This window comes from Terrapene carolina, unplaced genomic scaffold, assembly GCF_002925995.2.
Source record: "Terrapene carolina triunguis isolate 2854851 unplaced genomic scaffold, T_m_triunguis-2.0 Scaffold789, whole genome shotgun sequence".
NCBI lineage: Eukaryota > Metazoa > Chordata > Testudines > Emydidae > Terrapene > Terrapene triunguis.
Window position 1 is genome coordinate 3,266,413 of NW_020665140.1, and position 15,805 is coordinate 3,282,217.

At 39.0% G+C, this 15,805-nt stretch overlaps 1 protein-coding gene across 1 annotated transcript in view; it reads right to left on the reverse strand.

The window, feature by feature from the left end:
- Window positions 1-15,805, reverse strand: part of GRID2 (glutamate ionotropic receptor delta type subunit 2) — a 1,014,260-nt gene that overhangs the window by 293,396 nt on the left and 705,059 nt on the right. The window contains exon 8 of the mRNA XM_024197621.2: window positions 11,037-11,156. Within this exon, the coding sequence (XP_024053389.2) occupies window positions 11,037-11,156 (120 nt within the window). The remainder of the gene's footprint in view (window positions 1-11,036; window positions 11,157-15,805) is intronic.

Consider the following 15,805-nt stretch of genomic DNA (forward strand, 5'->3'; position numbering starts at 1 on the left):
AAAATTGGATTATTCCTATTTAATAACAAAGTTCTGAAGATGTCAAACAACTTATTTATGGATAAAACAATCCACCCACCCCGACAGCTAAAATTAAGCTATGGTAGAAACATACATTAGTTAATTTTGAACTTCACTTTGCACTCTTGTCCTATCTATGTATTTAAACAACCACCTGTATGGTAGAGATAAGAGATCAGTTCTAATTTTGCAAAACTATTTGCCCTTAAATCCTACTGCTTGTTGTGGGAAATTGACATGCTCTCCTTCACCAAAGTCTCCATTTCCAAATGAAATTAAAATCTTTAAAAGTTCTGCACGTTCCTAAGTACTAAAATATATGAAATTCTGAAATTGCTTTTCATTATAGTTTTGGGTAATTCCACCTTTTCTTTTTGGTAACCTTTTAAAAATCATATGAGAGAGAAACTGGTTAACATTTGTTAATTTCCTCTTGTCTAATATATAGTAATTATTTGTTATATTCTCTATAGACATTTTATTCTAGGAACTTGTTGCTGAAATTGTGGAAGTTCTGCTTTTAAGAGCACATGATTTCAATCAGTATCTATTTTTTTTTTAACTCCAAATGGTTTTGAATTAATAGCCAGGTAAGTACAGTTTGCACAGGGCTTTAATGATTACACTTTAGTGCATAGTGGCCTGATTTCAAAGGTGCTGAGCAACCAGCAGCATCCACAGAAGACAGTGGGAGGTCCTGGAAGCTTAGCACCTTTGAAAAATCAGGATTTAGGAACCTAAACTTAATCATCCAGAGTAACATTTTCAAAAGTTAATGGGTCTTAGGTGTTTTTGAAAATGTTACGCTCCAGTCTTCAAAATCATGGCCATTGGCTTTAATGACTCATTATGGTACAGCTGCACAAATGGTGGTGGTCGGTGTTCCAGAGCCCTTTTCGTAAGGATAACTCCAAGACACATTTACAGAATGTATTTTGTGATCAGAAGTCTTAACTTTTATCACATCATCAATATCACTCCTCAGTCATGCATTTAAAACTAAGATCAGTCATATTCCCAAAACTGCACTGAAATAACACTTGAAATAAAGAAAATGGTGATAAAGCCAAGTAGGAGTACCCAGATACCATGCTATTTCTCCATGTGTGTGTAACTTCACATCAGAATATAAACACAATGAGAAATAGGGAGACAATTTATCAAGTGTGTAGACAACATTAACATTATATGAAATTCGTATACACAGCAAAGGTCTCATTACACCTAAAGCATTTTTTTTCTGCAAAAGAGAACAAATTTTTGTATTACAGGCGTATCGAGAGGGCCCCTGTGATAGAGCTTTGGGTTAAAGACAAAAGGCAATGTGCTTATGTAATATACCTATCTATTTTGAAGAGAGTTTGAGTAAAATGTTCTCAAAGTAAAATGTGTTAAAGTGACTTAAGAGCCTAAAACCCATTTTCAAAACAGATTTAGTCATTGAGAAGTTAATGGAAATTAGGCCTCTAAGTGCCAGATTTGTAAAGGTCCTTAGGCACCTAAAGATGCAGAGGGGAGCCTAGTGGGATTTTCAAAAGCACTGAGATATGGCACCTAGCTCCCATGAGAATTAGGCACCGAGGTTAATCTGAAAATACCACTAAGCTCCTCTCTGCACTGTTAGGTGCCTAAATACCTTTACAAATATGGCCCTCAGCCACTTTTGAAAATGAGGCTTAGACTACTAAGTCACTTGTTGCTTTTGAAAATGTAGCCCTGGGTCTGACACTAAAATATTAATTTATTAACAAGTTTGAGAACAACATTGTAGGTGTCAATGAGGCTAAACATCTGAAGAGTTTTCTTGAATTTTTTTTTCGACATTATAAAGTGAATGAAATAATTCTCACCTATATGTAGACAGGATACTACGTCTTCCTTACAAGCCCCGCACATCTGCAGAGCTGAAAATACAGGCCTCAGTGGGCTCCAAAAATACAGGCCTCAGCTATTTTAGCTACACGAAAGACATCTGTTATCTGTCACCTATAAAATGATCCTTTTTTTTAAGCTACAACCAGAGTGCAACATGCTGTCACAGACATACTGGTATCGTCTGCACTAGGAAATGCTGCAAAAATTTCTGACTCGTGCTACCATTGATTCAGTGCAATGTTGGAATCTCTGGTGTAGGTGAACGCCTGGCAGCCACCAGAGGTTTTAGCACGGGGTTAGCTAACCCCACTCAAAACAGGACTACTTAATAACAAGCTATTTCTGAGCTTGTAGAAGCTTGTAGACAAAGACCACATTTTCAGTCAAGGTAATTTGTAATGACTTCTAACACAAAAACAATTAGATCACTTTTCTTCACCCTGCAGAAATACTGTATTCTCCTTTGCCTTCATAGTAGATATGGTTAATTTCAGGGCAACCTAATTTTCCATTCTCTAGTTAGGGAACGCAGACTAAAAATGGGAATTTATAATGAAAACTTATGCATCCCCATAATTAGGATCAATATTTTTTTAAATTCCTTTATTGCTTTTAGACCAAGTTCAATGTGTATATTGGGACTAGTTTTTAATATTGACTTATTTTATCTGGTAGGTTAAGATGCATTTTTGGAGAGTATTTACTATACAGATCCAGTATGCCGGTGAGCATTATCATTAATTTCATCCTGGACAAATGCAGAATTCCCTCTAACACCAGCCCCTCATTTTTCCAAACATTCCCCAAGTCAGGGATTGACCTCCATGCACATATCAATGGAGCTACTACAGATTTAAAATGAGGACCCTTGTCCAACTAGCCTTGCCTTTTTTCCTTCATCTTTCTTCCAATTCTCCCATCAGCTGCACAATTTGGTGCAGTATTTCCAATAACAGGAAGATGAGCAAGTGACTCCTTCCTTTATCCTGCTAGACTTGGCAGAGGATTTTGTAGAGTGCAAAATTCTGAACTAATTTTGGATACTCAGTAGAGACCTTTGCAACTCCCTGCCTTCTAAATTCTGATACAAAGTTAATAGTCAGATTCTACAGATTTGAGACTCACAACTCAGCAGAATTTGCTAGCAGTTTCAGCACATTTATGGGAGCCCACCCCTATCCAATATTAATACAGAAAAGCCATAGTGAGAGAAATGGTAGTTGACATATGGTCAAAATTGTGGTGTATGCAGCTTTAAGAACTACAGTGACTGTAAGTGCTTACTACACCTTCATGGTTTAGAATATTCTATGTGGCAGAATTCAAAAGACTGGTCAATTTGGCAGTCAGTTGCAGCCAGATATGAAGCTGACAAAGGAACTTAAAAATGAAGAGAGGATGGATATAACTTGTAAATAAGGACTCATCCACTATGTTAATTCAATTCATTTTGTTACTTTAATTTTTTTGCTGCTATCATTTTGATCCAATTAAAGCTACTGCAGTCAATTAAAAAGGCATATTTGGCTAATTAGGTTTTTGTTCAAAACAAGGAAAAAGTTCTGCAGTGTTCCATGGAGTGTTGTCCTTAACTTTGATTTAAATAAGAGTACAACTATCCATATACCTATAATACCAAGAGTTGCCTAGGTATAGCAATGCAAAATAAATCTTTCTAAAATCCACCAACACACGTTTCTAGAAGGATTTACACTTTTATTTTGACTAATCATTCTCAAGTTTCCATTGTCACAAGACACTTGTAGGCAAATAATAACAGATTAGAAGGGAGAAAGACAAATTTTTCTTGTTCTTTGCTGCCAAGACAATTTAATTTTTCCTCTGGGGAAAAAACTTTCAGTATGATGAACAAACTGAATAAAAAATATGGAATTATATAATTTAAGGCATATAAAGTACATTGCCTCATTTTTAATGAAAGTGATCAGTCAAAAAAGACAGTTTCCAATGTATTGTTCCTCACCCTAGAGCTATAATTAGACATTCTAACATCTTTCAGTATGGGTAAGAGTGCTTTTTCACTTCTGGATTGGACCAGAGTCACATCTGCATTTAGTTTCCATTCTCATGAAAAACAAGTGCATTTTTGAGCTGGACTAGCCCATTTTCAAAGAAAACTGTTTTCATGTTGAGGACATGCAAAATTTCAGATTTCTCTGTTTCTGTAGCCAAATTTGATGTTTTCCAGAAATTTCAGCAGGGCACACCATTTTGGGGTGTGAAAACATGAAAAGAAAAGTCACAGAATCTTTTGCAAAAAAAAAAAAAGTGCACCATTTCATTCAACAGCAGAAATAACACACACCACTTAAATGAATGCCAGAAGAAAATGCTATTTCTTTGTCTCAGTTCAGCACAGTTAATAAACAGATGCCTAACTTTAAGCCAGTAAGTAGTCTCATTGACTTCAATAGTACTACTCATGCTTAAAGTTAAGCATGCCCTCAAGTACTGGGACTATCAAAGTACTTAAGCACATGCTTAACTTTGAGCCTTAGAGTAATCCAGTTCATTTCAATAGGGCTACCCCTGTACATAAAGCTGAGCATGTGCTTAAGTGCTTTGATGGATAGGTGCCTGAGAGAGGATGACATATTAATAATAGAATTACAGGATTAAAAGGGACCACAAGGGTTACCTAGTCTAACCCCCTGTCAAGATGCAGGATGTGTAAATTTGCCTTGCTATCCATGCTAGAGGGAAAACATTCAGATACGGCACAGTTTCTTTTCTATTCACTAAATAAACCATCACACAACAATGCTCCAAATGGTGCAAGTTGAATTCATATTATAAACTGCATTTGAACTTTAAGAAATGTTGACAATATCCTATTGCCAGTTCATAGACAGAAGTATAGAGTGCTGGAAAAGTTTTTGTTTATTTTTTTTTTATCAGTCACAGCACACAGAAAACTGGCTATCCTATGTTCACATGTTCACAAGAGTGAAAGGTGTATTTTTAACACAGAGGAACTTACAGTTTATCTCGGCTAGCTAACATGTTAAAACTATAAATGCCTTGTCTATGCTAGGATTTTGATGTGTTAATTGTGTTAGCTGACATATGTCAAAACCCACTCTTTCTCCTAACGAAGACAAGGCCAATAAGAATAAGGACTCATAACTTTTTTTTTTTTTTAAACTGGTTACGAAAGTAATTTACAACAGAGAATAATTTTGGCATCCAGTCTTTATTATTATAATATATTATTTGAATGCTGTTGCTGTAAACATAAGGAAAGATCATAAAGTGGACAACATGTCAATACCTCTCCAGCTAATAAAACAATCATATTTATATCAACTGTAGAAGATACCAATTGAGCCCTCAGGAACAGAAATACAGTACAACAGTCTGATTTGAACAAAAACAGAAATTGTATGTTGTTCTGAATAATCCCGCCAATCAATTAAATGGACACATAAGAAAAGATTGTGTGTGCAAGCACCACACATTCTTTGAATCAGCAGACAAGGTGCTACCATTGGCATTGACAGAATGATTGAAGAATTACAGATTTGTCAGGCATTACCACCAAATGCCTTCCATACTCTCAAATCACATGACTTATGTTGGGCTCAGGATATTTGTCAGACTTTAAAAAAAAATGCTTTGTAGCTGCTATTTCCTTCTAAACTACAGATGGGCCAGCACGGTTGACAAATTGTTCAATATAGAGACGTTATTTCAAATGCCCTAGAAATCCCATGAGAATCTGCAAGGGCCTGAAGTATTATGTTTGACTCACCTTCTTGTTGCCTGAGCATTTGCATTCTTTCCATTAAGAAGAAAATCCCTGCAGTCACTTCTGAAGCTTTAAAAGCTTCATTTCAGTTTTAAAATTCTTCTTTGCAGTACTCAGGAGTAGAGCTTTAAAACTAAAATCAAAGGCCAAAGTTTTCAAAAGTGTTGCCTAAAATTAGGCATTTAAATCCATATTTAGACACCTAAATAAAAGTGACTTGATTCTCAGAAGTTCTGAACATCTGCCACTTACAGTGAAGACAAAAAACAGGGAGTTACAATGACCCAGCATGGAGGTGACAAATATATGAACTTCTGTGGTCAGATCATCATCCAAGAAGAATATAATCTCGCTATCCTAAGATGGAAGGACCTTCCATAACAACCGCAATTGTATTTTCCAGGTTTAGTTATGAGTTTTTCATGATCCCAAGACTGCACAGGAACTTAATTGCTGGGACCATATGCTTTCAAAATGAGAGTGAGGTTCTGTTGCTCTTAAAGTGTTTACCTCTTCTGATTAGCATCATCTTGATCTTCCCTGGTTCAGTCTACAACACAAACATTTTACCTTTCCACTCTCTCTTTTTATTTTTCTCTTTTGATTGTCTATTTTTCTCCTTTATGTTCCTACAGAACCAGTGCTGTCTGCAGATCAGGCAATACTAAACCTTGAAACCTCTCCACCATAGGAGTGAATGAAATGGCTTCAATGAGAACCCAATTTGAACATCAAAAAGCCATTCTAATTAATTAACATTTAGTCCTTGATCCCGAGGGTTCGTACTCTGGGTGGCTAGCCAGTGCTGCCACAGTTACACTATAATTTTGAGCATGTTAGTGCAAGTATGTTTACAACACTGGGAATCAAAAACCTCAGCTCCAAGTGTAGATGTAGTAGCCCTTCACAATTAGGGTACTACAATCATGGGGTGTGATTGCCGCTTGCGTTGACATATCGAAGCTAGCTTTAATTTAGCTAGCTCAGGTACCAGATCTGTGAAGCAGCAGTAGTATGTACGTTGTACAAGCCTGTCTAGAATCTGGATGCTTATAGGGCTAGCCCACACAGAAATGTGTGCTGCCGTAGTGTTGCTGCCCCAGTACTCTAGCTAACGAGATTAAAGCTAACTCGGGTATTTGTAGTACAGACATATCCTTAGTGAAAATAAATCTTGCCACTGTGTTCCCATTCTTTCACTCTCAGAGGAACTGGCCTGGGTTCAGGTTAAGTAGCTCTGGGGTTGCTCTAACCTGTGCTTCTTGCTTCCACAATCCCTATGGAGCATGCCTCCTTCTGCCCCCTTCCCATGCCTGAATTCCTCTGACATGCTCCCTACATTGGGGCCCTGCCTGGAGAACTGGAGTTTAAGGAAGATTTTGAGGGGTGGAGAGTGAAAGATGGGTAGATGTAAACAGGGAGACAGTTTTATGCATAGGGAGCAGTATAAAGCCAAAAGTGGGAAAAGGTGATGAGAGGAGTAGCCAGGAAAAAGGAATGGGATAGCGCAAGGAGCAGGTATGGAGGGTGAAGGTAAATAATCGTACAATTGTAAGTGCAGGCAAAAATACAGAAGGCATTATAGATAACCCTAGGCAGCAAATAATTCAAATGGAAAATTTTTCTTTTCTCAAAAACTGGGAGAGATATCATCTTTGAATCTGTGAAGTATAAGTTGGAACCTATTTTGAATAACAGGAATGCTGGGAGAAACACAAGACATTTTTCTCCTGCAGAGCTTTTTTCTATATCACACAAAACAATTCTCCTCTCAGTATTCAACCTCCTTTTGTTCATTTGTTTGTTTGTTGGCTGCTTGTTTAGAAGAATAGCAGCTTGTATATCAGTGGTATAGATAAAAACACCTCATTCTGAAAAGTAAATGTCAAAAAATACATACTCTCAGAAAGGTCAAATACCAACTGACAAATGTCAAAAATACTACAGTGTTTCCCATTCAAAATATCTATCGCAGCACATGTTCCAACAACAGTTTTATGTGTAAAAGCAAGAGTCCTTCTATAGCTCATTTAGGACATTCATACCATGTTAGCTTTGACTGATCCGGTATCTAGCAATGGTCAGCCTACTGTATCCCAAGCACTAGACACTGCCAGCCTATAAGCCATGTGCTGTGTGTAGGACATCTACTCAGGACGACTTCGCTACACTGTGGTATTCACAGATCCCAAGTGGTACACAGAAGACAACTCTTTAGGAGTAGATAGAAAACTCTGTTGCTACATTTATTAATGGAACTTTCTGTGTTTCTCTCCTCAGGATGAAGGCCTCTTCACACAGTAAACTCCATTGTCATGAACATGAACTTTCCAATGTTGTGACTGATTTTTAGTTATGACAGAGCAGCCCCATTAAGGTTTTGTAGAGGATACTTCTATGAAATAATTGCTGAATGGTGTCTACATGGTTTGATGTGTCTGTTAGAAAGCCAGGAGGCCATTATAAGTTTTTTTAAAGCAAACAGTTTAAGAAGTTTCCATGGATATAAATAATTGAAGGTGGGTAAAATTTTCAAAGGCACTTAAATGACGTAGGCACCTAAATCTCATTGATTTTCACCCACTTAATTTATTGGAAAATCCTGGCCCCTCTGAACTCAATGGGACATTTACCATGATTTCACCCTCCAGCCTCCCCTACAACTACATAAAACATGCTAATTAGGGAATGCTCCCAAAAATGGAATACACTTTTTAGAAATATCAGTCAGCTTGCTACATGCACTTGCTTCCATTGAAAAAGGGAAATGCAAAGCTTTAGGTGGTTCCTAATATATGCTTCTGCTTGGGTCCTCTATAAGAAAACATGAAGTGGATTTTGATTAGTGTGCTGATGACACAGATATCTGAGTCCTCTAATTATCATGATGTGTACTCAACATTGTTTACAGGACATTAAGTACAATTTTAGTCAAGTTAAATCAGAATAAATATGAACTTTGGTTAATAATCTCAAACGATCAACTGAGCAATGTTGTGGTCTGGACAGTATCACATGAAAATATTATCTCAAATCTAGCTCCAAGTAGTAAGGATCTGGTATCAAAGGATGATATTTTAAATCGCTTGACAATTAAAATATATAAATATATAATTTAATAAATATATTATTTTACCTTATCTATATTGAATTAGTGTAATTGCTTTTTAAATGGCCTTTGCAAGTATAATTATCAAATTTACAGAGAATCATAGAAAATGCCAGACCAGCCCATCTAGTCTAATACTCTGTGTCTAACAGCAGTCAATATCATATGCTTCAGAGAAAAGTGTAAGGATGGACCATTTATGAAGTAACTTGCCCACAGGGGAAGTTTCTTATAAACTGCAAGAAGATACCAGTTGGGCTTATACACCAAATGAGATTTATATTACTTATAAAGGTTCATCGCACAAAATACATTGAAAAGAAGAACATCCAAATGTCCATGTCTCTTTTTAATCCTATTATGGTCCTTGTCAGAACTGGATCTGGTGACAATAAGTTTCACAGGTTAATTATGTCCTAGGTAGAAAGATTATTTTCTTTGACCAGCTTTAAATACATTCTCTTTCAGTGTCAGTGAATGTCTCCTTGTCCTTATATTATGAGAAAGAGTACAGGAACACCCAGATGATCATCTCTGCACTGCTAATCATTTTGTATACATCTATTCTGCCTATTCTTATGAGTTTCCTCTCTAAACTTAACTGCAGCAAACTTTTCAAATCTCTCATCATATAGAAGTTTCTCTGTGCATCTGTTCATTTCCACTGCCTGTCTCTGGGTCCCTTCTATCTTTTTTTTTTTTTGAGAGAGAGAGACCAACCAGAATTGAACACAATATTCAAGCGAACATGCTTGCAGCCACAAAAGAGTCCAAGTTGACTAATTAAGTTAAATAAAGACAACTGGATGTTCAGAGGAAAGATGAGCCTGTTGCTCTTAAAATTAAATAGTTCTTTAAATACATAAAATGAAACAATTTCAGAAATATTAAATCAGACTCAAGTTATTATTCAGAGAACAAGGAAAGGTCCAATAGTTTGGTCGTCAGGGTCTTTGTCAAGGACACATCCAAGTATCAACAAGATCCAGCCACAGAATCTCTGTTCAAGGTGATATGGCTGCACACATTGTGTACATTAAGTTATCAGCAACAGATGATGGCACAAAACTTGACAGAACATGAATGGAATAACAATTCCATTGCTGGAACAGGTAGAGAAGCAGGTAGTTGTATTTCAGGACTGTGGACACACCTTCCCTCTCCTGGGTTCATATTGCGCCTTTCATCGTAGTATGTATGTAGGTGAACAACATAGCTGAGCATGCACGGACTTTCACATGTGACCAGATTCCCTTTTTTATGCACACTGAAAGTAAAACATTTTCCTCCATCCTCTTGCTCTAAGTTAGCCACCTCATGTCCCTCACTTATGTGAAATAAGAAAGTGGGCCAGTACATCATGGCAAGCAGTCCCAATGTTATCTATCAGAATTTTTTTTTTTGAATTGTTGAATGAGAGCTGCTCCCAAGAAGTCTTGATTTTGCCTAAGAGGTACTGTGTAGGTCTCTCTATATTTACCACCTCAAATCACTTGGAAGAAAACTGCCTAAAAACAAGATACCAACATCATCTCAACCAAAGATTTACCTCTATCATCTTTCATACCATCTTTACCCACTGACAGTTTTCTCTGCAGGAAATGTAGCAATACCCAAGTGCCAAGATAAATTATTTCTCTTGGGACTGAAACAATTCTCCTAAAGAAAATCTGAGTCATGGTATTTCATGAAATCACCTTCTGTCTAGCACTCATAGTACCTGTTCTTATGGGAGATCTATGGTATAAAATGTCATTTCTACTAAATCATTCTCTGCTTATTACAAGAAAAACAGAGATACTAAAGTACTATAATACTTTATTTTGCAGTAGGTTTTCTGTTTCTATAGCTATGAATTCTATTCATCTAACAATCATAGTGCCTCATTCAGACCTTATGCAGTTTGCAGTGTACGACTGGTTACTCTGTAAGCATTTCAATGTAAAACTTACTGTTTTGGAAAGCAGTTGTAGCTGTTACAGAACAGGCTTCACTGCTCTTTTGGGAAGGACTACCAACAGGTTAACATATTCTGCATTATTAAATCAGACTCCCCTGTTAGACATAACCTATTGTAATGCCTCCTTGCAATAAAGAACCATAAGGTTACCCAGAAGTTTAAGACTTTTTTTCCCACTTATGTTCTTCTTTCAGTCTAACAGCCTGTTTTATCATTTGCAATCAATTACTTTGCTGTTTGGACAGAAAACACACTGTAAATCATGCAAAAATTAGACTCTTATTCCATGTATCTAGTCTCACCTTGCGGATGCCTCTGCCAAGATCTTCTCCATAATTGGTCCCTAGAATTTCAAAATGGACATTCGGATTCCCCCCATTTTCTGCAAATTCCAGTTCTCCAGTCAAGCCATTCACTCCACCCTGATGGAAATAAAGAAGATGGAGTGAAAACTCAAAAGTATCCAACTAAACCACATATACATACATACATACATATATTCACACTTGGCACTTATGCTCTAGCTATGCAAAACAGACAGAAATAGAAGCAGAAGGTGAACCTCAATAGGCTCAGTTTGCCTATGCAAACAAAAGTTATTTGGGCCTGAGTCATCACTGCATTACTCCAGTTTTACACTGGTGAAACTATTTATTTCATTGGAGTTACGCAGGAGCAAAACTGAAGTAACATTAGTGAATTGGACACTTGGTGCTTATTCAGGTCATCTCTGTAACATTCAAGTCTGCACAATTAAATGAGAATCTCATTAGAATAGGTTTTTTTGCAAGATCTACATTCTGCTTCCAGTCAGGCTAAACAGTAGTCTTAATTATGGTATTCTTGCATTCCAGATTTTGGTCCCAAAGAGAAACTTGGGGTGAAACCCTGGTCCCATGGAATTCAATTGCAGTTTTGCCATTGCTTTCAATGGGATCAGGATTTCACCCTTGAAGTACATATGTACAAGAAAAAGGAACTGAAAATGAGTTAACTGAAATTTTTCAAACCCCCTACTCCAAGAAGGACTCAGATTGGAACCAGACTCAGTTTGAAGCGAAGGTTCACACTGGCTCCTTTGGACCCCAAGCAGCCTGCCCAACCCTCAGGATTACAGGTTTGTGTGGCTAAACCAACAGACTTCTCTAAATTCTTGATAGCTCCTTTCCAGCACTGTGAATGCAAGAAAAGCAGCAATGCACTGTACTTTCAGGCAATTTTTGAGTAAGGCTGATGGGGGTGACAATACAGCAGAGATGAAGCAATCAATCTTTATTGGGAAGGATTAGGGATGAAAATGCTACATATACCATAGCTTGACTTGAAGTACATGCCAGGGGATAATTCAACACCACATACATGGTTCAGCCTCCTATTAAAGCTGTGCTGACCTGGAGCTGCATAATAAGAAAAGCTTATATGTACATTGAAACCTTAAACCCCTGGAAATTCACCTGATTTCTAGTTTCACTATACATTTGATACTAAGCCCAGTTTTTTTAAAAAAAGCACTTTGAGAGTGCCAATTTGAGAGGCCAATTTGTGGCTCCAATTTGCAACTCTGCTAACCTTGTGCTATCGCGTCAAAAATCAGATGAGACTTTGCAGTTCTGATTGCACATTCAGTTGGAGTTTCACTATTTGAAGTCAAAAATTCAAAGTGAAACTCAGGGGATATGAACTATGGATGGTGCAAAACAAGGCCCTGATCCAACAAGATACATAAGCACGCTCCTAACTATAAGTACCTGCTAAAGTGGAGGTCAAAAAACTACATCCAAACATCTTAAGTTTTGGGAAAATCTAGATATGGAAACACATTTTGGAACTCAGGAATAGTTTTAGTGTGAACTCACAGATAGTGGAAGTGAAGTTAATGTTCACCCTTTTCAAATTTTAATATTATAATGATAACAACAAGAAATATAGGAAAGACTGGTAGCACTGCCTATTATTAAAGTTGCCTAACACTTCCCATTATAAGACCTTGTTTTCAGTTGCTTATAGCTCTGCCAAACAAACCATTTGGGCTGAAATTTTCTATGCTGGCTATCAGCCTCAGGCTGAAATTTTTTCGGTAAATTTCCATACTTTGGAATAGGGACTTGAAATTCAGCAGTGGGTGCGTGCACACTCTTTATGTCATGGATGTGCCTTTGCCCCATGAAAATTTGGCCAAGTTCAGCTAAGTTATAGAGTTTAGGAGCTAAAACCTTCAAAGATTCCATCCTCACTGAGCATGCTCGAGTCTCTCATCTCTCCTAGTGCTGACCACACTGTGCATGCACCATCCCCACAGAGCGACTGAGCATTCTCCCTCCAGCCCAGGGCTACAGAGGCAAACCCAGACTTTCCCTGTAATGGCTACTCCAGGCCAGGGTGGCAGAGTGACTCCCCTATTGGTACCCAGGCTGGGTGGAGCGGGAACCTATCTGCTTCAGATGCAAAGGGGACAAGATCCTGACCTAGGATATTGTGGTGGAAGGCTGGAAATTCAGATTGGGACAAGAAGCCAGGGAGTGAAGACTGGGACTGGAGGCTGAGCGGGGATGGAGACTGGGACTTGCTGGGCAAGGAGACTAGGAACAAGTGGGGTGGGAGGAAGGGAGACATGTTTGACAAAGAGCCAGCATGTGTGGGGTGAACTGCAGCTGTCTGGGCAAAGGGACAAGGAGTTTGGGGAAATGAAGACACAGACTGAATGAGAAGCTTGAGGAAGGAGACTGGGACTTGAAGCAAGTGAGGATAGGGAACATGGGTGCGGGGAGAGGCAACTGGACACTGGAGGCTGGGGTGGAGAGGAAGATACACAGGTCAGGGCGGGAGGGAGGAAACAGACTGGCTGAGTAAGGAGGCTAGGACAGGGAGTCTGGCGGGGGTGAGACTAGGAGTTACTGAGCAAGGAGACTGGGACGGAGATCAGAAAACCTGAGGAGTGGAGACCAGCACTGACAATGTGAAGAGAATGGGACTCAGATGAGAAGCCAGTGGTACAGAAAGAGACAGGCCTGGGACAGGGACATATTGGAGGGGATAGGGAAGAAGAGTATATTCCTACTAAACATGCTTCCCTCCAGAGCCTAGAATACAACCCAACATCCCTGAGTGTTACCATTACTCTGCTATAAGCAAATATAGGTGACACCCACTGTGAAAGCCGAGTCTAGTGCTGGTCCACATAGAAAATATCAACCTACTACTACTATTAATTACTCTATCAGCTCAAGTGGTGGATCTTAAGTTTCCACCTCTGTTATGAATAATAGGGATTTCAATATGATGCCATATAATGGAATTTCTGGGTGCTTATTTTTTTCTCTTTTTCTGGTTTGCCTTTTAAAAATAATCCTAGGAAATTACATCCAAAAGTCTATTAAAAGAAAATTATTAAGGTTGCAAAGTTAAACACTCAAAAGTTAGGAAATGTCAGAGTTAAGGTTGTCTCTGCAACCTTAATTTGACCTCTTTGTGCAAATACATTATGATACAGTCTTTAATTACATGATCACATACTATTTTTATCACAGCACTCCTGCCTCATTCAGTGCACAGGATGCACAGTGCTCAATTAATGAGCAGCTATTAAATATTTTGTTTTATCTTTATTGTTCAATGTCTGGCTTAGACCTTAATTGCTGTACACTATTCAAACCCTGCTCTGAAGACAAATTATTCATTTTCTCATTAGCTTTTTCTCTGATGCTCAACACTACAGCATCTGCTTGCTTCACAAACATTAATGCATTTATTTTCAAAACACCCCTATGAAATGAGCGGGTAGCACTATCCATAGGCGCCAACTTTCTCCGGTGCTGGTGGGTGCCCACGCCCCCCCACCTCTTTCCCCGCCCCTGGCCCCGCCCCATCCCCACCCCATCCCCAAAGTCCCTGCCCTAACTCCGCCCTATCCCTGCCCCTATTGGATCCCTTCCCCAAACCTCTGCCCCGGTCCCACCTCTTCCCCCAGCGCACCATGTTCCCCTTCCTCCCCCATCCCTCCCTGCCCCGCGAATCAGCTGTTTCGCGGCGCAAGCGCTGGGAGGGAGAGGGGAGAAGCAGGACACGGCGGCGCACTGGAGGCAGAGGTAAGCTGGAGCAGGGGCAGGGCGGGGAGCTGCCAGTGGGTGCTGAGCACCCACCAATTTTTTTCTGTGGGTGCTCCAGCCCCGGAGCACCCACGGAGTCGGCGCCTATGGCACTATCCTAGTTTTACAGATGGAGAACTGAAGCACAGAGAGATTAAGGTCAAAAGCATCCACTAGTTTTAGGTGCCCAATTTGACACACCTAGGACTTGATTTTTCAGAGTACTTAGCACTATATCTCACTTCATATATTCAAAGCAAAGCTCCCATTGGCTTCAGTTGCAGCAGCGAGTGCTTGGCAGTTCTCAGACTCTAGGGTCTCAAATTGGGCACCTAGAAAATGAGGAACACACAGAGACTACCTGTGAAAGTTTGATTTAAGTGACTTAGTCATCCTCACATAGGAATTCTGTGGCAGAGTCAGGGACAGAATCAAATTCTCCAGTGCAGTATTCAACCATGAGACCATTCCTTCTCTTATTGCAGACCTCTGCCTCATTTCCTAGACACTTCCCATCTTTTGCAACAGATGAAGCAGGGGTCCTACACACACTTGTCTTCTTTACTACACAACCCTTATTCATCCCCAAGGCAGGTCCAGCCTGTGCTCTAAATGAGGCAAGGGTTCCATGGAAAAAATATATGTGATCATGTAATTAAAGACTGAGTTTTTGACTTTGCAAACATTGTTCTTTTTATTTTGTTGGGTAATTTCCTAGGTTTTAAAAAAAGCAGGCTGAGAAAACAGAAAATCCATCATGTGGCATTATACCGACACCCACACGTATCATCAGCAGTGGTGTAACCTTAGATCCCTGACACGGATCTCTGCATTTTTGAGCTAATGAAGAAACAGATAGCAATAGTAGCTTGTCATCCTCTACGTGGACCAGCACTTCAGGGGATCAGACTCATACATTGCCAGTGGATTTCACTAATATTTGCGGACAGCAGTGGAATGGTGAGTTTCAGGAATCATCACTCCAT